Source organism: Mobula hypostoma, chromosome 7 (genome assembly GCF_963921235.1).
Source record: "Mobula hypostoma chromosome 7, sMobHyp1.1, whole genome shotgun sequence".
NCBI classification, from domain to species: Eukaryota; Metazoa; Chordata; class Chondrichthyes; order Myliobatiformes; family Myliobatidae; genus Mobula; species Mobula hypostoma.
The window spans coordinates 13,521,098-13,543,070 of record NC_086103.1 but is presented as its reverse complement, the minus strand read 5'-3'; the positions used below and the strand labels follow the sequence as shown (position 1 = coordinate 13,543,070).

At 48.4% G+C, this 21,973-nt stretch overlaps 1 protein-coding gene across 1 annotated transcript in view; it reads right to left on the bottom strand.

The window, feature by feature from the left end:
* cd74b (CD74 molecule, major histocompatibility complex, class II invariant chain b) overlaps positions 1–13,587 on the bottom strand; it is a 29,846-nt gene extending 16,259 nt beyond the window's left edge. Inside the window, exons 1-4 of the mRNA XM_063053053.1 lie at positions 13,415–13,587; positions 2,704–2,882; positions 1,835–1,917; positions 375–434 (exon numbers count right to left, since the gene is read on the bottom strand). Of these exons, the coding sequence (XP_062909123.1) occupies positions 375–434; positions 1,835–1,917; positions 2,704–2,882; positions 13,415–13,527 (435 nt within the window). The 5' untranslated portion in view covers positions 13,528–13,587. The remainder of the gene's footprint in view (positions 1–374; positions 435–1,834; positions 1,918–2,703; positions 2,883–13,414) is intronic.
* Positions 13,588–21,973: the final 8,386 nt, after the last annotated feature.

Genomic DNA, 21,973 nt, shown 5'->3' with positions numbered 1-21,973 from the left:
TCTAGGACCAGGGGGCACAGCCTCAGAATAGAGGGACGTCCCTTAGAAAACAGAGATGAGGAGGTATTTCTATAGCCAGAGGGTGGTAGATCTGTGGAATTCAGTGACACAGATGGCTGTGGAGGCCAAGCTATTGGGTATATTTAAAATGTAGGTTGATAGGTTCTTGATTAGTTAGGGCATTAAATGTTACGGGGAGAAGGCAGGAGAATGAGGTTGAGGGGAATAATAAATCAGCCATGATGGAATGGAGGAGCAGGCTCGATGGGCTGAATGGCCTAATGCTGCTCCTGTCTCTCATGGTGTACAATGGGCCAGATAGACTCTCTTTGTGCTCTGGGAATCAGTGGTTGGACAGCAGATCGGAGACACACCTTCAGTAGCTGTTGCACTTGTTCCAGCATGGTCATTGGCTGGGGAGTGGTTGCTGGATCCTGTGGAAAACACAAGGGTGAAGAAGATGACCATCCCAGTGTTCACAACCGTCATCGTCCACTTATTGTCAAACTACGTGTACGTCACCATAGCCCACCTTAAAGTTCATTTTCTTACAGCAAGTCACAGGAAAACTAAGAAATAGAATAGAATTTATAAAAAACAAGATATAAATAATGACAGACATTGTGCAAAAGAAGACAAACTGGGGAGAGGGGAGGGGGGAGAGGGAGGGAAGAGAGGGAGGGGAGAGGGAGGGGAGAGAGGGGGGGAGAGAGAGGGGGAGAGAGAGGGGGAGAGAGGGGGGAGAGAGGGGGGAGAGAGGGGGGAGAGAGGGGGAAGAGAGGGGGAAGAGAGGGGGAAGAGAGGGGGAAGAGAGGGGGAAGAGAGGGGAGAAGAGAGGGGAGAAGAGAGGGGGAAGAGAGGGGGGAGAGAGGGGGGAGAGAGGGGGAGAGAGGGAGAGAGGGGGGAGAGAGGGGGAGAGAGAGGGGGAGAGAGGGGGAGAGAGAGAGGGGGAGAGAGGGGGAGAGAGAGGGGGAGAGAGAGGGGGAGAGAGGGGGGGAGAGAGGGGGAGAGAGAGGGGGAGAGAGAGGGGGAGAGAGAGGGGGAGAGAGAGGGGGAGAGAGAGGGGGAGAGAGAGGGGGGGAGAGAGGGGGAGAGAGAGGGGGAGAGAGAGGGGGAGAGAGAGGGGGAGAGAGAGGGGGAGAAGAGAGGGGGAGAGAGAGGGGGAGAGAGAGGGGGAGAGAGGGGGAGAGAGAGGGGGAGAGAGAGGGGGGGAGAGAGGGGGGGAGAGAGGGGGGAGAGAGGGGGAGAGAGAGGGGGAGAGAGAGGGGGGAGAGAGAGGGGGAGAGAGAGGGGGAGAGAGAGGGGGAGAGAGAGGGGGAGAGAGAGGGGGAGAGAGAGGGGGAGAGAGAGGGGGGAGAGAGGGGGGAGAGAGGGGGGAGAGAGGGGGAGAGAGAGGGGGAGAGAGAGGGGGAGAGAGAGGGGGAGAGAGAGGGGGAGAGAGAGGGGGAGAGAGAGGGGGAGAGAGAGGGGGAGAGAGAGAGAGAGAAGGGGAGAGAGAGAGAGGGAGATGGAGATAGATAGAGATAGTTAAAGATAGATAGATAGAGTTCTATTCTGAACCAATGGAAGGTTCTTCAAGTCTCCACTGACCCCCAAGGACTGGCATCTGTTGAAACTAATTTGATGGACTGTGTCCATCAATGTCATCACAAAGTCACTCTCCCACCCAGTGAGATACTTCCACAGAGCAGTCTATGCACAGTTGTACCGGCAAAACATTCCCCCACCCACATGAAAACCAGCCAACAATTTGTCCCTCTAATTCATGTGCCTTCTCTCCCTTTCACTCATTCACTCTATCACAACTTCCTCATTGCCTCCGATGGAAGGTCACCTTTGGAGCCTCGGCCTTGGGGTCTATGTACGACATAGGAAGATCCATGATCATGGGCCGCATGTGCATGACTGGTTTCGGTCCTGAAGGGTAAAAAAAATTGGGATTGCTTTATCACTGTTACATGTATTGAGATACGGTGAAAAGTTTGTCTTGCACTCTGTTCACACAGATCAGATCATTACACTGTGCATTGAGGTAAACAAGGTAAAACAATAACAGAATGCAGAATAAAGTGTCACAGTTACAGAGAAAGTGCAGTGCAGATACCGATAAAGTGCAAGATCATAACGAGGTAGATTGTGGGGCCAAGAGTCCATCTTATTGTTCACCCAGAACAAGGGCATCACAGCAGTCTGGTAGTTACTATAACACTTTACATTGCCAGCTGTCTATAAGGAGTTTGCACGTTCTCCCGGTGACCACGTTGGGTTTCCTCTGGCTGCTCCAGCCTCACACTCCTTTCAAACCTCTCCCCGCTGACATTAAACTTCTCTCCTCTATTCTTACTTGGGGATATGGCACAATAACAGGCCCCTCCAGTCTGAAGAGTCCACCACACCCAATTACCCCAAAGTGACCAATTAACCTACTCGCCCTTACGCTTTTGGAATGTGGAGGAAAGCAGGGCACCCGGAGGAAACCCACGTGGTCACGAGGAGAACGTGCAAACTCCTTTCAGGGGACAGCAGGAATTGAACCCAAGTCACTGGGGCTGTAGAGTGTTGTACTAACCACCACATTTACCATCCATCTCACTTGTGTGAATCGTTTTGCAATCTGATCGGTATCCAGATGTTTGAATACGGAATCCGCACGGCCCATTTCAGTGGAATTAGATCCGAACGGAAGTCAGGGAGCGTGCTTACTGAATGGGCCGCTGCTTGGTTGGCGCTTGCGTTCAATCCGATCCGTCGTCTTCTGCAGGTTCGTTATCTTGTCCTGTTGTTTCAACAGGAACATGACACTGACCACCTGCCCAGCGATCAGCATGGCCACCAGGATCGACACGCCGCTGTAGAGGAAGACATGCTTCCAGCTGGTGCCCCTGAAAGCAGATCACACTGGTAAGGAGGAGAAAAAAGCTCAAGGAACGAGGCAATGCCAAACTTACCCAGTGTACGAGTGGACTTAGAGCCATGGATAGATACAACACAGAAGTAGGTCCTTTGGCCCATTTAATCCATGCTGAACAACACCAGCCGACCCACCAGCAAGGGCATATATACAGAAAGGTGCTGGAAAAGGGCCAGTAACATCATGAAGGATCCCACACACCTTGCTCATGGACTGTTTGTCCCACTCCCTACAGGGAAGAGGGTACATAGCATCCACAGCAGGACCACCGAACTCCAAAACAGTTACTTTCCCCAATCAGTAAGACTGATCAACACCCCCTCCACACCCCCAATCACAACTACTTTATTATTTCCTGTCAGAATCACCTTATGTACAGTCGCTCCTGTGCCTAGTATCACATACAGTCAATCTATAGGCTGTATTAATATTTATTGTGTATGTTGTCATTATTATGTTCTTTATCTTATTGTGCTTTTTTGTGCTGAATCAGATCTGGACTAACAATTATTCTGTTCTCCTTGTGTACTGGAAATGACATTAAACAATCTTCACTCAGCTACACTGAACTGTTCCCGCAACTTTGAATCTTGACTCTTGAACTACCCAAAAAAGTTCCATTAATCAGTGGAACTAATAGAATTTCATTAACATCTTCAGACTTATGAGCAACATATGGGAGTCAACCAAGTACAGCTTCCACACCAAGGTGAAGCTGAAGAAGAGCTGTTCTGTCCACACTCTTGTACGAGTCAGAATGCTGGCACATGACAGAGAGTGACCTTGACAAGCTGTCTTCATTCTCCTCCATGGGTCTCTGGAAGATCTTCTGTATTTTCTGGCCAAGAAAGATTTCCAACCAACCCTACTCCTTCAGTGTCACCAAGAGGACATTGCCACAGCCATCACGAGGAAATGCTGGAGATGTACTGAGGAGAGAGGCCGACTCCATCATCACTTCATTAGGCTCCTCAATGGTGGAGGAAACGTCGGAGACCAAAGACAACCTGCCACCATACCATACAGGCAGAAATGAGGACCCTGAACCACAGCTGGGGCATGATAGAGAAGATAGAAAGAACAGACAGAGATGGAAGACCTTCATTGTGATAAACAAAAAAAAAATCCAGTGGGCAGCAGTTCTGCAGGTGTTACACCTCTCTTGTTAATGAGAGAGGTCAGAGGAGAATGGCCAGACTGGTTCAAGCTGACAGGAAGGTGACAGTAACTCAAATACCATGTGTTACAGCAGGGGTGTGCAGAAGAACATTCCTGAATGCACAACATGCCAAACCTTGAAGCTAATGGGCTACAGCAGCAGAAGACCATGAGCGTACACTCAATGGCCACTTTACTGGATACAGGAGGAACCACCCGACTTCCAGCGCTGTCTGTGTGCGTTTTGCATGTTCTGTCTCTCAGCATGTGCCTTCCCTACATGCTGCAGTTTCCTCCTGCATCCCAGAGATGTGCAAGTCGAGTCAGGTGGAATATTAGGACTATTGAGATTGATGGAAAGGGAACGATTGACAGAGAAGAAGAGATAGAGAGAGAGATAGAGAGATAGAGAGACAGAGAGAGAGCGATATAGAGATAGAGAAAGATATATATATATATATAGAGAGAGAGAGAGAGAGAGAGAGAGAGAGAGAGAGGGAGAGAGGGAGGGAGGGAGGGAGAGAGGGAGAGAGGGAGAGAGGGAGAGAGGGAGAGAGGGAGAGAGGGAGAGAGGGAGAGAGGGAGAGAGGGAGAGAGAGAAAAATAACAGGAGAAAGGATTTCCTAATTAGATCGGTGTCAATTAATATTGAATTGTAACAGGAGGAATTCCCCTGAAACTGTTCAGGAAAAATTCCCTTGGTTGGCAAGACAAATAATAATGAAGGGAACTTCCAATCAGCATAAAAAACGCTTGCTAATTTCTCTCTGTCCAAAGTCTCAGTTCCTCACCAGATGGGAACACAACCCACCTCTCGCCAGCTACAGCACCTTTCAAAATGAGTTCAGTTCCTCAGCAGATGGGGAGCCCATCCCACCTCTCACCAGCTACAGCACCCACTTTTCAAAGGGAATTAGAGGGCAGAAGGCCTCTGGTGGCAATGTGCTAAAGAGAGAGATTTAAAATTAGTTTATTTATCGCACACACCATGAAATGTATTGTTTGTGTCAACAACCAACACAGCCCGAGCATGTGCTGGGGGCAGCCTGCGAGTGTCACCATAGCAAGCCCACAACGTATTAACCCAAACCGGTACATCTCTGGGGTCTGAGAGGAAACCAGGGCACCCTGAGGAAACACACACGCTCACAGGGAGAACGTACAAACTCGTTACAGACTGCTGGCGGAATTGAATCCTGGACACTAGCACTGTAATAGTGTTACACACTGTGCTACCACAAATACTCCGAACGTCCCTACCCTGGGTGGGGGTCACTGAGAAGTCCGCAGCAGCACCAACCGCGAATTAATCCTGAGATAGGGCTTCGACCCAAAACATCAAAAATTCTGTCCCCCACAGAAGCTGCTCAACCTGGCATAGCTCACCCAAAGACTTTTTCCCAGAGTAGAAGTGGTGAATATGAGGGGGCATAATTTTAAGGTGATTAGAGGGAAGTATAGGGGTCAGAGGTTGGTGTTCTTTTTTAAAACAGAGAGAGTGGTGGGTGTGTGGAATACCCTGCCAGGGGTGATGGTAGAGGCAGGTACATTAGGGACATTTAGAAACTGTTAGATGGGCACATGGAAGTCTATGTGGGAGGGAAGGATTAGATTGATCTTAGAGTAGGTTTAAAGGTCAGCACAACACGGTGGACTGTGTTGTACTGTTCAGTGTTCTGAGGTACAATGAAAATCTTGTCTTGCCACTGTGCTTACAGATCAGATTATTACCCTGTGCATTGAGGTAGAACAAGTTCTATGCTTTATGCCCCGTGTCCTATGAAATGGAGATTAAACCAGTGTCTTAGAGCAGGTAACTGTATCGGGAATAATCTACATAGCAGACCCCAGACTGGTGAAATCAGGAAGTTGATCAAAGTCAGAAACTGATCTTTCTCTTTGCTCATGGATCATCAGTGACCTCTGGTGGACGGTGTGTGTTGGTACAGAGAGTCACTCATGAGCGTAACAGACCCTTCTGCCCATTGTCTTCATGCTGACCACCTTCATTCCATTTTCCAGCGCTCTGTCAGTAACCTATGACAGGACTTTTCAAGTGAACTACATATTTTACAATTAACAATGACCAATTAACCTACTAACTGGTACATGTTTGGACTGTGGGAGGAAGCTGGAGCACCCGGTGGAGATCCACATATCCCATGGGGAGGACATACAAACTCCTTACAGAGGGGGCCAGGATTGAAATCCGAAGTCCGATGCCCCGGAGCTGTAATAACATCCAACTAACCACTATGCTGCTGTAGTGAAACGGTGTGCGAGACACAAGAGGTACAGAATTCTTTTATTTTTATTTGCACAGTTTGCCTTTTTCTGCACATTGGTTGTTTGTCAGTCTTTTTCATAAAATCTGTTGTATTCTTTAATTTTCCTGTAAATGCCCGAAAGAAAATGAATCTCAAGGTTGTACATGGCGGCATATACACGTTTGTACATACTTTCATAACAAATTTACTTTCTGACTTTGAGAAGCCTGAAGTCCAGCACCAGCAGGTTCAGGAACAGCTGCTTTCCTAGAATGAATCAGGTTCTCGATCGACCTGCACATCCTGATCGACCAGTCAGTGAATGTGGGCATGCAGGTACAGCAGGCGGTGAAAAAGGCCAATGGTATGCTGGCATTTATAGCGAGAGGATTCGAGTACAGGAGCAGGGAGGTACTACTGTAGTTGTACAAGGCCTTGGTGAGACCACACCTGGAGTATTGTGTGCAGTTTTGGTCCCCTAATCTGAGGAAAGACATCTTTGCCATAGAGGGAGTACAAAGAAGGTTCACCAGATTGATTCCTGGGATGGCAGGACTTTCATATGATGAAAGACTGGATCAACTAGGCTTATACTCTCTGGAATTTAGAAGATTGAGGGGGGATCTGATTGAAACATATAAAATTCTAAAGGGATTGGACAGGCTAGATGCAGGAAGATTGTTCCCGATGTTGGGGAAGTCCAGAACGAGGGGTCACAGTTTAAGGATAAAGGGGAAGCCTTTTAGGACCGAGATGAGGAAAAACTTCTTCACACAGGGAGTGGTGAATCTGTGGAATTCTCTGCCACAGGAAACAGTTGAGGCCAGTTCATTGGCTATATTTAAGAGGGAGTTGGATATGGCCCTTGTGGCTAAAGGGATCAGGGGGTATGGAGAGAAGGCAGGTACAGGGTTCTGAGTTGGATGATCAGCCATGGTCGTACTGAATGGCGGTGCAGGCTCGAAGGGCCGAATGGCCTACTCCTGTACCTATTTTCTATGTTTCTGTCCCTCATCCTCCCTCAACAGCAGAACACTAGAGACTACCTCTTCCCCTACCATCGACTGTGACATTTTTGCCCAGTCATTTTCTTCTCTCTTCACTGTCTTGGATAACTAAGGTGCCATGCTGGAGTAGCGGTTAGCACGATGCTATGAGAGCGTGGGGCGTCTGAGTTCAATTCCAACGTCGTCTGTAAGAAGTTTTATGTCCTTCCCATGAGCATGTGAGATTCCTCTCTCAGTCCGAGGAGTACCGGATAGTAGGTTAATCGGCCATGGTAAATTGCCCTGTGATTAGACTAGGGCTAAATCTGTGAATTGCTGGGCAGTGGGGCTCGTTGGGCCGGAAGGGCCTGTCCCACACTGCATCTCCAAATAAATAAATAATTTGTGTTTCATTTCTGTTCTGTGTGATGTTTGTACCTACGTGTCTGTGGCACTGCTGAAAGAGTGTGTTTCACTGTACCTGTACCTCTCTGTACTTGGAAACACGGCAATAAACTCGACTTCACTTGCTCTCACCACCCCCTTCAATTTCCAACACCCTCTGCTTCAGGAAAAAAGTCTTCCTCAGATCCCTCTAACTCAAATACTCCTCACCCCAAACCCCTGTCCATCTCACAGACCCTTCCGCCGAGGGGCGAGTCTCTAAATGTCGACATTACATTGGGTTACAGTATAAACGGACATTTTCCTTCATAATACCATAAGACATTCCAAGGTCAACGTAAATTTATTATCAAAGTACATAGATGTCACCATATACAACCCCGAGATTCTTTGTCTTGTGGGCATTTACAGCAGAACAAAAAATACAACAGAATTAATGAAAAAATATATACTGTGAAATAGAGAAAGAGAAAGAGAGTCATGGCAGAGACATAGATATAGAAATTTACAGCTCATTGCAGGCCTTTCGGCCCACAATGTTGTGCTGACCACGTAGCCTACTGCAGAAAATGCCTCGAATAAGACAGAGAGAGTAAGTAAGAGAACACAGGCGCCTGATGGTTGGTTGAGTATTAATAATAGACCAGGAGGAACTTCTTTACCAAAGAGTGGTGAGTCTGTGGAATTTGTTGCTGCAGTTGGTTGTGTAGGCCAAATATTGGGTATACTTAAAGCAGAAGGTTGATAGGTTCCTTATTGGTCAGGGCATACGGAGAGAAGGCAGGAGATCGGGGCTGAGAGGGAAAATGGATCGGCCAGGATGAAATGACAGAGCAGACTTGATGGGCCAAATGGCCTCATTCTGTTCCCATCTCCACTACCATCAGGCGGTGAGGGAGGCCCCCAGTGGAAGTCTCTTTACGCAGGGGTCTTTCCCCTGTACTTTGGGGGCCTGGGGTGGAGGGTGTCACAAAGGGCAGTTCTGTGCAACAGATTCCTGAGCAGGTTCACTGATACCCCATCCACCTGTCCATTCCGTGGTCAGGAGGGGTCAGTGTACCAGTCGGTATGGTACGTGACAGGTTGCAGGCCCTGTTGGAATACCTGAGGGGGTTGCTTCTCAAGTCCTGTCTGCACGTCAGCCCTGCGCTCCTGTACGTGGGCACCCAGTACGGAGGGGTGGATTGCTCAGAGGACGTCCACTTGGACTTGCTGCTGGCCTGCCCAAGATGGCTGTTTGCAGGTCTAGGCATCAGGCTGCTGAGGTCTATGCCCAGGCCAACTGCCTGCCCTTTTTCTGGACATTTGTCCCTAGGTGTCCTTAGGCAGGGAGCGTGCAGCCATTATGGGTTCAGTGGAGGATTTCTGTGAACTGCGGGCCCCCTGGGGAATTCAGTGTATTATAGATGGTAATAACTATTTTAATTTGAAGTTTTGTACGTTTATAAAAACAAGGGAGGGGGAGGGAGTTTCAGTGTTTAGAACTGTGGGCACACATGAAACAAGAGAGTGGGTCAGCAAGTTAAATCACACAGTTTCATTTCCCAAAACTCTCATCTGCTGAAAGAATCAACTGCAGCCCCAGGGAACAGAGATCTGTCATTGGGGGAAGATAAAAGATTAGAAGATTAGCTTTATTTGTCACATATACATTAAAACACGCAGTGGAATGTGTTGTTTGCTTCAACAGCCAACACAGTCTGAGACGCGCCCACAAGTGCAGCCACATTCCCAGCACCAACATGGCATATCCACAACCTGCTACCCCTAACCTGCATGCCTTTGGACAGCGAGAGGAAACCTGCGTGGTGACAGGGAGAACGTACAGACTCCTCACAGACAGCAGTGGGAATTGAACCCAGGTCACTAGCGCTATCATGTCTTATGCTAACCGCTAGGTTACCATGGCACCCGCACCATACTCCGGAGACACAAGAGTCTGCAGGTGCTGGAATCCGGAGTGACTCACCCAGTGCTGGAGGAACCCAGCAGGTCAGGCGGCATCCGCAGAGGGAAATGGAGAGCCAGCGTTTCGGGTCAAGACCCTTCATCGGGATTGAAACATCGACTATGGGCAGCACAGTGGCGTAATGCTATTACAGCGCCAATGACTGGATTCAATTACCGTCACTGTCTGTACATTCTCTCCATGACCGCGTGGGTTTCCTCCGGGTGCTCCGGTTTCCTCCCACATTCCAAAGATGTACGGATTAGGGTTGGTGAGCCGTGAGCATGCTGTGCTGGCCCGGAACCACGGCAACACTTGCAGGCTGAGTCTAGCATATCCTCGGACTGTGTTGGTCATCGATGCAAACGACAATTTTCTGTGTGTGTGTGTGTGTGAGACAAATAAAGAGAATCTGTTCCACCCAAATGAGATATTTAATCAGGAACACTGCGTATGCAGGGTCCTGAGAATTGTCAGTGATCCCTCCCATCCACCCCACAATCTCTTTGACCCCCTACCATCAGGCAGCCGGCATTAGGACACGGACTGTTAGGATGGAAAACAGGCTCTGGGATTAGTGAACTTCCTGCCACCACCCAGGTCCCATCATCCATAAAGTGCCATTGCTGTTGTACTCTTTACTTTTTAACTTGTGTTGTAAATGCTAAATGTCAATCTTCTGCAACATATTTTACTATTTGTTAATTTATTTGCGGTAATATTACTTTATGTTGTGTATGCACTTTGGTCTGGAGAGACGTTGTTTTATTTGGCAGTATACATGCGTGTGTTGAATGACAATAAACCTGAACTTTATCATCTTTCTCCCTCTACCTCCACAGAAGCCGCCTGGCCTGCTGACTTCCTCCAGCAGCATTTTGATTTTGACAATGCAGAGCCATCCCTGAGTATTTCAGAATTCCACTGCCCGGAATCAGAAAAGGCTGCGGAGGTTGTAAAGTCATCCGGCGCCATCACGGGCGCGAACCTCCGCAGCATGCAGGACAACTTCAACTGGTGACCCCTCAAAAAGGCGGCGTCCATCATTCAGGGCCCCCATCGCCCAGGACATGCCCCCTTCTCATTGAGGAGCTACAGGAGCCCGAAGACACACACTCAACGTTTCAGGAACAGCTTCTTCCCCTCCGCCATCAGATTTCTGAATGGACAATGAGCCCATGAACACTTCCTCAGTACTTTTCCCTCTTTTTGCACTACTTATAGTAATTCAATGTCTTTATTATCTCGAACTGCGCTGTACTGCAGCAGCAAAACAATACATTTCACGACAAGCATTCTGATTCGGATTCAAACAGGCAGTACTACTTGGGCACAACAACCAACCCGGATCTGGCTTCAAGCCCGACCGTGACCCTCAGATCGGCTTGTCCATCGGAAACTTTCACTTCCCAATGCACGTCTCCCCCCAGAAACTTCATAAATTTATCTCGCGGAGTGTGAGTCACATGGTCGCATGCATCAATGCACACAAGTCTATCTTTGGTCCCCCTCTGTCTTTTTTTATCTCAACGTGCGAGTGTGAGTGTGTTTCATAGAGTGTACTTTTTTAAAATTTATTTTTAATTGAATTTCATCATCAAACATTTCCACAAGATTAGAGAGTACTTTTCAAGGGTTGTGGCCCCTCCGTCAGTCGGGACCAACCACGGATGGCTAGCTATCTACATCAGAGAACCCAGTATGCAAGCCGGGGCAGTACAGTACAAGATGGAGAGCCAGCTGTTGCTACCCCTCACCACGCAATCGATGAATCCAAACGAACGGCAGGGATCGATTCTGCTTAGCACCAGCAGTGTTGCAGGAGTTGAACTCAACGTCGGGCTGCCTCAGGGGCTCCAGAGCTGGACCTTTCCTCCAGGTTTACCCCCGAAGCCTTCCCCATGTGTGGGTCTAGCCGTAAGGCAGCGGAGGTTTGAGATCAGAGTTTTCCTTCCAGACCAGCTGCCAGCCACGGCTGGCGAGCCCCATCTGCCCAATGCGACTGGTTTTAAGGCTTTGTCCCTTCTCCTGTCAGTAGAAACGGTTCAAGACACACCTGAAGGCCGGGAGCTGGACTTGGTTGCCAGAGGCTATTTGACACGCGTGCCATTGGGAGCGTTTAATAGGCAGTGGGAGCTTGTACCCAATACCCCACCTCCCCCGGCTATGACAACCTTAAGGAACCTTTTCAAAGGTAATACGAAAAAAAAAGAATTCTGCAAACACTCAGCAAGATCTGCGGAGAGTGAAACACGGTAAACGGTTCCTTCGACCCGATGACTGTTAACTGTTTCTATCTCCACAGACGCTGAGTGTGAATTCCCTCTCCACAGACGCTGCCTGACCCGCTGATTTCCTTCAATAATTTTTTTGTTTGCTCAGACAATGAAGAGTTGTTCCTGAATATTAAAACACTGGGTGGGTATCTCTCTTCCTCCCTCCCCACCAACTTCTTTTCCAAATTCAAGACAATTTATTGTAATTTCCAGTACACATCATACAGGGAAGCAAAATAATTGTTACTTCAGATCAGATGCAGCAGAAAACACACAATAATAAAAAAAAACACACACAATAAATATAAATACATAAGATAGCTTGTATGCCCATAAAGTGACGCTAGGCAGAGGAGTGTCTGTCTATACAAAATGACTGACTGGAAATGCTGAAGGAACGGTGGTTGGACTGGGGAGGGGTGGTCCTGAGGAAGGGTCTCGACGCGAAATATCGACTGTTTATTCCTCTCCGCAGATGCTGTCTGATCTGCGGAGCTCCTCCGGCATTAGCCAGCATTCCTCTGTTTTTATTTCGGATTTCCAATGAGGGTGTGGGGTGTGGTCAACGAATTCCCCTCCCGGGACGGTAATAAAATCTTTACGGGGGTCGACGGCCCTGCAACCTGATGCTTCCCATATTTGGCATCCCGGACGCCGGTGGGTGGGTGACCTGCTCTCCGAGGGCTCTGAGAGGAACGGTATCGATGCTCCTGACCTGCAGAGTTCCCCCAGTACAGTATTTTGTGTGAGTGTGAGTGAGTGTGTGTGTGTGTGTGTGTCTGTGTGTCTGTGCGCGTGTGTGTGTCTGTGTGTGTCTGTGTGTGTGTGTGTGTGTCTGTGTGTGTCTGTGTGTCTGTGTCTGTGTGTGTCTGTGTGTGTGTGTCTGTGTGTGTGTGTGTCTGTGTGTGTGTGCCTGTGTGTGTGTGCCTGTGTGTGTGTGCGTGTGAGTGTGTGTGTGTGAGTGTGTGTGCGTGTGTGTTTACTCTGGGTTTCCAGTATCTCTCGCGTTTCACGAGTTGAACACCTGCAGCTTAGAAGACATAGGAGCAGAATTAGGCCGTTCGGCCCATCGAGTCTTCTCCGCCATTTCAACCCCATTCTGCTGCCTTCTCCCTGTGATGCCCTTTCCAATCAAGAACATATCAATATCCAGTTTCAATCTATCCAATAAATTGGTTTCCACTGCACCCGTTTGTGTTCATCTGACTCTTTGCACGATCCCTCCTACGCTAAAGATCTTGATCTGCCAGTCTATCTCATATCAGCGTCTGCACTTTATAAGACCATAATTCACAGGAGCAGAGTTGGGCCATTCGGCCCATTGCGTCTGCTCCGCCATTCCATCAGGGCTGATTTATTTTCTCTCAGTCCCATTCTCCTGCCTTCTCCCTGCACCCTTTGACGCCCCGATGAATCAAGAACCCGCTTTACACACATCCAGTGATTTGGTCGTGGGGTCTCACCTCTGGGCAGTGACCTGGCTGGGAGCCATCGATCGGACCTCCACATCGCTGTGACTGACGATGTCCTGCTGAGAGTTCCTCAGCAAAGCGTTCTGCTGTTCGTCCACAGACATGGTGCCAACCCTCCGCTCACAACAGGTCCGGCTGCAGTGCAATCTATGGGCAGAGCAGAGATGGACACGATTTTTTTAATCTCAACGAGGAAGTTAAAACCTGCTTGGAAAGTCCCTACCGTACTTAAGCGAACATGAGCCCAACCCTGAATATAAGCACCTATAAAGTGGAAATATTTAAAGCGGAAGTTCTTGATTAGTCAGGGCGAGGTGGAGAGGATGTTTCCAACAGTGGGTGAGTCTAGGACCAGAGGAGACAGCCTCAGAATAGAGGGACGTCCATTTAGAATGGAGGTGATGATTTTTTTTATTTAGCCAGAGAGCGATGAATCTGTGGAATTCATTGCCACAGATAGTTGTGGCGGCCAAGTCATTGGGAGTGTATTTAAAGTGAAGGTTGACAAGTTCTTGATTAATCAGGGTGTCAAAGTTTACGGGGGGAAGGAAGGAGAATGGGATTGAGGGGGATAATAAATCAGACATGATAGAATGATGGAACAGGCTCAATGGGCTGAATGGCCTGATTCTGCTCCTATGTCATATGGCATTGTGGTCTAAAGTTCTCCTAGACTCACAGAGAACTGAAACACACCTACCATGTCCATCAAGTGCCTGTAACAAGCACAAGAGATTTTGCAGATGCTGGAAATCCAGAACAACACACACACGCAATGCTGGAGGAATTCAGCAGGTCAGGCAGCATCTATGGAGAGGAATAAACAGTTTGAGTTTCAGGGTAAAACCCTTCATCAAGATTAGAAAGGAAGGAGGAAGAAGCCAGAATAAGAAGGTGGGGTTGGAAGGAGGACTAGTTAGAAGATAATTGGTGAGACCAGGTGAGGGAGAAGGTGGGTAGGGAGGGGGATGAAGTGAGACACTGGGAGGTGATAGGTGAGACCAGGTGAGGGGGAAGGTGGGTGGGGGAGGGGGATGAAGTGAGACACTGGGAGATGATAGGTGAGACCAGGTGAGGGGGAAGGTGTGTGGGGGAGGCAGATGAAGTGAGACACTGCGAGGTGATAGGTGAGACCAGGTGAGGGGGAAGGTGTGTAGGGGAGGGGGGATGAAGTGAGACACTGCAAGGTCATAGGTGAGACCAGGTGAGGGGGAAGATGGGTGGGTGGGGAGTGGGGAGTGGGGAGAGGGGAGATGAGGTGATACAGTAGGAGGTGATAGGTGAGACCAGGTGAGGGGGAAGGTGGGTGGGTGGGAGAGGGGGATGAGGTCAGACACTGGGAGGTGATAGGTGAGACCAGGTGAGGGGGGAAGGTGGGTGGGGGAGGGGGATGAAGTGAGACACTGGGAGGTGATAGGTGAGACAAGGTGAGGGGGAAGGTGGGTGGGTGGGGAGGAGGGGGATGAAGTGAGACACTGGGAGGTGATAGGTGAGACCAGGTGAGGGGGAAGGTGGGTGGGTGGGGAGGGGGGATGAAGTGAGACACTGGGAGGTGATAGGTGAGACCAGGTGAGGGGGAAGGTGGGTGGGTGGGGAGGGGGGATGAAGTGAGACACTGGGAGGTGATAGGTGAGACCAGGTGAGGGGGAAGGTGGGTGGGTGGGGAGGGAGATGAAGTGAGACACTGGGAGGTGATAGGTGGAAAAGGTCAAGAGCTCGAGAAGAAGGAATCCGATAGGAGAGAAGAGTGGACCAAGGGAGAAAGGGAAGGATGAACTGGGGATGTGATAGACAGGTGAGAAGAAGAGAAGGGGTTAAAGAGGAGCCAGAATGGGGAATGGAAAAGGAAAGTTGGTGGGGGGGGAAGAAATTGCCAGAAGTGGCAGAATTCAATGTTCATGCCATTATGCAGAAAGGGAAGGAAGAGGAAGGTGGAAAACAGGTGAGGAGAAGAGGAGGGGCGAGAGGGGAATCAAAATGGGGAATTACGTTTCCCCTGTTAGGATGGGGAGAGAGAATGGAGTGCCCCTAGCCACATTAGTCCTTCCGCACCTTGCCGATCTACTCAATCAAACATGGAAGAATACAGCAGTGTGACATCCATGATGCTAATTAATGTTTGGACCCATAAGAGTTATACCACACGCAAACAGGCCCATCAGCCCATCCTCACCAGGTTGACCAAGATAGGTGCAGGAGTAGGCCATTCGGCCCCTCGAGCCTGCACCGCCATTTATTATGATCATGGCTGATCATCCAACTCAGAACCCTGCACCAGCCTTCCCTCCATACCCTCTGATCCCCGTAGCCACAAGGGCCATATCTAACTCCCTCTTAAATATAGACAATGAACTGGCCTCAACTGTTTCCTGTGGCAGAGAATTCCACAGATTCACCACTCACTGTGTGAAGAAGTTTTTCCTAATCTCGGTCCTAAAAGGCTTCCCCTTTATCCTCAAACCGTGACCCCTCGTTCTGGACTTCCCCAACATCGGGAACAATCTTCCTGCATCTAGCCTGTCCAATCCCTTTAGGATTTTATACATTTCAATCAGATCCCCCCTCAATCTTCTAAATTCCAACGAGTACAAGCCCAGTTCATCCAGTCTTTCTTCATATGAAAGTCCTGCCATCCCAGGAATCAATCTGGTGAACCTTCTTTGTACTCCCTCTATGGCAAGGATGTCTTTCCTCAGATTAGGGGACCAAAACTGCACACAATACTCCAGGTGTGGTCTCACCAAGGCCTTGTACAACTGCAGTAGTACCTCCCTGCTCCTGTACTCGAATCCTCTTGCTATAAATGCCAGCATACCATTTGCCTTTTTCACCGCCTGCTGTACCTGCATGCCCACTTTCAATGACTGGTGTATAATGACACCCAGGTCTCGTTGCACCTCCCCTTTTCCTAATCGGCCACCATTCAGATAATAATCTGTTTTCCTATTTTTGCCACCAAAGTGGATAACTTCACATTTATCCACATTAAATTGCATCTGCCATGAGTTTGCCCACTCACCCAACCTATCCAAGTCACTCTGCATTCTCTTAGCATCCTCCTCACACCTAACACTGCCGCCCAGCTTCGTGTCATCCGCAAACTTGGAGATGCTGCATTTAATTCCCTCATCCAAGTCATTAATATATATTGTAAACAACTGGGGTCCCAGCACTGAGCCTTGCGGTACCCCACTAGTCACTGCCTGCCATTCTGAAAAGGTCCCGTTTATTCCCAATCTTTGCTTCCTGTCTGCTAACCAATTCTCTATCCACATCAATACCTTACCTCCAATACCGTGTGCTTTAAGTTTGCACACTAATCTCCTGTGTGGGACCTTGTCAAAAGCCTTTTGAAAATCCAAATATACCACATCCACTGGTTCTCCCCTATCCACTCTACTAGTTACATCCTCAAAAAATTCTATGAGATTCGTCAGACATGACTTTCCTTTCACAAATCCATGCTGACTTTGTCCGATGATTTCACCGCTTTCCAAATGTGCTGTTATCACATCTTTGATAACTGACTCCAGCAGTTTCCCCACCACCGACGTTAGGCTAACTGGTCTATAATTCCCCGGTTTCTCTCTCCCTCCTTTTTTAAAAAGTGGGGTTACATTAGCCACCCTCCAATCCTCAGGAACTAGTCCAGAATCTAACAAGTTTTGAAAAATTATCACTAATGCATCCACTATTTCTTGGGCTATTCCTTAAGCACTCTGGGATGCAGACCATCTGGCCCGGGGGATTTATCTGCCTTTAATCCCTTCAATTTACCTAACACCACTTCCCTACTAACATGTATTTCCCTCAGTTCCTCCATCTCACTGGACCCTCTGTCCCCTACTATTTCTGGAAGATTATTTATGTCCTCCTTAGTGAAGACAGAACCAAAGTAATTATTCAATTGGTCTGCCATGTCCTTGTTCCCCATAATCAATTCACCTGTTTCTGTCTGTAGGGGACCTACATTTGTCTTTACCAGTCTTTTCCTTTTTACATATCTATAAAAGCTTTTACAGTCAGTTTTTATGTTCCCTGCCAGTTTTCTCTCATAATCTTTTTTCCCCTTTCCTAATTAAGCCCTTTGTCCTCCTCTGCTGAACTCTGAATTTCTCCCAGGCCTCAGGTGGGCCACTTTCTCTGGCTACCTGCATTGGGCCCATATCCCTCATTTCCTCTCAGACATTATAATTGTGCCCACCTTGACCACTTGCTCCGACAGCCTGTTTATACACCCACCACCCTTCAGTGTGGATAACTTCACTCAGCTACTTCCACCACCTACAGACTCTCTCTTATGGACACTACCACGCATGTTCTCAGTCTTATTGTATTCATAGTTTGTCTTCTTTTGCACGTTGATTCTTTGTCAGTCTTTGTTTTCGTATCATTTTTTATAAAATCTACAGTATTTCCTCATTTTCCTGTAAATGCCTGCAAGGATATGAATCTCAGCTTAGTATATGGTGACATATATGTACTTCGATAATAAATTTATTTTGACTTTGACCCAGTGGAGGGGTCACTGCACAGGATCAGAAAAAGCTGCAGAAAGCTGTAAACTCAGCCAGCTCCATGGACACCAGCCTCCCCAGCATACAGGACATCTTCAAAAGACAATGCTTCAAAAAGGCAGCATCCATCATTAAGGACCCCCATCACCCAGGACATGGCCTCTTCTCATCGCTACCATCAGGGAGGAGGTACAGGAGCCTGAAGACTCACGCTCAATGATTCAGGAACAGCTTCTTTAGGAATGCCATCAGATTTCTGAATGGACAATGAACCCATGAACAATATCTCACTATAATGTTCTCATTATGACCATCAGGAAGGAGGTACAGGAGCCTGAAGACTCACGCTCAATGATTCAGAAACAGCTTCTTCCCTCCGCTAAATGGACAATGAACCCATGCAAACCACATCACTATTTTGCTTTCTTTTTGCGGTAATTTTTCGATTTTATATTTTTTATTCTGTTTTCATGTCTTGCACTATAATGCTGCCACAAAACAACAAATTTTGTCACATATGATCCTGACCCTGGCTCTGATCCAGTCCCGGATTCGAATACAGATTCTGAATGGTAATTATATACTGATTAGTTAAGGTGTTGGGAAGCAAAGGACAAAACCAGTCAAACTGCTGTAGCAAATATTGATGCACCTTCTGAAAAATCACCTCCTGAAACAGCTTTCACCCAGAAACTGGTGACTCAGCAGCCAGAGGCCAATCAGGATCGTCTGCTCGCCGTCTCCCTCGGCCATCCCACCAATCCGTTGCTTCCTTTCGGGGGGAATTGGAGCCTAAGGCTGGCCGCTCCAGCAGGAATGGGTGCAAGGTGTTCCACCCTAACCCTGAGGACATGCTCCATCAGCACAGCAGAGCCGTACTGACCAACTACACTGGGCAGGGGGGAGACAGCCATCCTCGTGGTCAGAGAGCACACCAGCACAGAAACCGGCCCTTCAGCCCATCTTGTCCATGTTGAACTGTTATTCTGCCTAGTCCCATAGACATAACCAAAAATGTTGACTATTTATCCCGCTCCACAGATGCTGCCTGATCTGCTGAGCTTCTCCAGCGTTTTGTGTGGACATGCTGTGTTTGTGTGGCGACCCTTGCCGGCTACCCCCGGCACATCCTCGGACTGTGTTGGTTGTTGACGCATACGGCGCAGTTCACTGTATGTTTCGAGATAAATAAAGCTCTCAAATCTCCCTCTTATGATGTATCTTGTGGATGCTGCTTATCTGATGCAATGTGCCTGTGATGGTGCTGTAGGTAAGTTTTTAATTGCACCTATGCTCAAGGCGTGACAATGAAACTCGACTCTGATTTTGGAGTGAGCGCCGCGGCTGTTTAGCGGTAAATTACGGGTCTTGGTTTGAGTCTCCGAAACTCCGTCTCATCCACCAACCTCTGCCCAGCAACTGATGAGTCACCACTCAGCCAATGACTGGCGGCTCCCGGGAGGCTTCAACCAGTAGGAGCGAAAGCGTCCGACCCAAGCCAGGAATTAACTCTCGAGTAACACCCGCACACAAACTCAGCAGGTCAGGCAACATCAATGCAGAGGAATAAATTCAGCTTCAAGTTTATTGTCATTCAGTTATAATATACATGAACACAGCCAAATAAAGCAGTGTTCCTCTCCGGTCAAGGTGCAAAAGCAACAGTACCAAGTTACACACAACACATAGCACATACAGTTAGGAAACTGTCAAGATAATTATGGGGGATTTTAATATGAAAGTGGATTGGGAAAGTCAGGAAAGGTAATGGATCTCAGGAGAGGGAGTTTGTAGAATGCCTACAGGATGGCTTTTTGGAGCAGCTTGTCCAGAAGCCCACCGGGGGACCGGCTGTTTTGGATTGGGTGCTGTGTAACGAACCTGAGGCGATTCGGGAGACGGAGGTAACGGAACCCCTTGGAAGTGGTGATCATAATATGACTGAGTTCAGTTTCAAATTTGAAAAGGAGAAGCTGGTATCGGGTGTATCGATATTTCAGTGGAACAAAGGAAATTACAGTGGTATGAGAGAGGAACTGGCCCAAGTCGATTGGAAAAGTAAGGTAGCTGGAGGGACGGTAGAGCAGAATTGGATGAAATTCCTACAAGAAATAAGGAAAGTGCAGGAAAACTATACTCCAAGAAAAAAGAAAATCGTGAATGGAAAAATGGCACAAGTGTGGCTAATGAGAGAGGTTAAGGCTAAAATAAAAGCAGAAGAGACGGCGTACAAGGAAGCAAAAATTAGTGGGGAAACTGAGGATTGGACGACTTTTAAAAACTTACAGAAGGAAACTAAGAAAGTCATTAGGAAAGAAAAGATGAATTAATAAAGGAAGTTGGCAATTAACATAAAAAAGGATACTAAGAGTTTTTTCAAATAGGGTCCTCGTGCAGGATACCCTAAAGGTTAACCACCAGGTTGGATCGGCAGTAAGGAAAGCGAATGCTAGGTTGGCATTCATTTCAAGAGGAATAGTGTATAAGAGTAAGGAGGTGGTGATGAGGCTCTATGGGGCACCGGTGAGACCACATTTGGAATATTGTGTGCAGTTTTGGGCCCCCTATCTTAGAAGGGATGTACTGTGTTGGAGAGAGTTCAGAGAAGATTTACAAGGATAATTCCTGGAATGCTGGGGCTAACATATGAGAAGCATTTGTCGGCTCTTGGATTGTATTCATTACAGTAAAGAATGAGAGGGGATCTCATAGAAACATTTCGAATGTTGAAAGTGTTGGACAGAGTAGATGTGGAAAGGCTGTTTCCCTTGGTGGGTGAGTCCAGGGCAAGAGGCCATAGTCTTAGAATTAGAGGGTACCCATTTAAAACAGAGATGAGGAGAAATTTTTTTAGCCAGAGAGTCGAGGATTGATGGGATTTGTTGCCACATACAGCTGTGGAGGACAATCATTGAGAGTGTTTAAGGAGGAGATTGATAGCTATCTAATTAGTCAGGGTATCAAGGGGTATGGGGAAAAAGCCAGAAATTGGAACTAGATGGGAGAATAGTTTAGCTCATGGTGGAGTGGCGGAGCAGACTTGATGGGCTGAATGGCCTACTTCTGCTCCATTGTCTTGTGATCTTGTGATTGTGATGATAGCAGGAAACAACATACTGTCAGAAAATAAATAATAATACAGCCCAAGTTCCTGATTGGTATAAACAGTTGATGTTTCTCAGCCAAGACCCTTCATCAGCACTGGGTAGGGAGGGGGCGGCAGCCAGAATAAGCAGCGAGAAAGGAAAAGTACAGTTGCTCTCATCCCTCCCTCCCTTCTTCTATTCCCAAGTCTGGTTCTCCATCTCACCCCTTCTTTTCTCCTTACCAGCCGATCATCTCCATCTAGGGCCCCTCCTCCATCCCTTTCTCCCTTGGTCCACTCTCCTCTCTTATCAGATTCCCTCTTCTCCTGCCTTTTACCTTTTCCACCTATCACCTCCCAGCTTCTCACCTCATCCGTCTTCCCCACCCTCCCCCTCACCTGGTCTCACCTATCACCTCCCAGTGTCTCACTTCATCCCCCCTCCCCACCCACCTCCCCCTCACCTGGTCTCACCTATCACCACCCAGTGTCTCACTTCATCCCCCTCTCCCACCCACCCACCTTCCCCCTCACCTGGTCTCACCTATCACCTCCCAGTGTCTCACTTCATCCCCCCCCACCCACCCACCTTCCCCCTCACCTGGTCTCACCTATCACCTCCCAGTGTCTCACTTCATCCCCCCCCCCACCCACCCACCTTCCCCCTCACCTGGTCTCACCTATCACCTCCCAGTGTCTCACTTCATCCCCCCTCCCCACCCACCCACCTTCCCCCTCACCTGGTCTCACCTATCACCTCCCAGTGTCTCACTTCATCCCCCCTCCCCACCCACCTTCCTCCTCACCTGGTCTCACCTATCACCTCCCAGTGTCTCACTTCATCCCCCCCCCACCCACCCACCTTCCCCCTCACCTGGTCTCACCTATCACCTCCCAGTGTCTCACTTCATCCCCCCCCACGCACCCACCTTCCCCCTCACCTGGTCT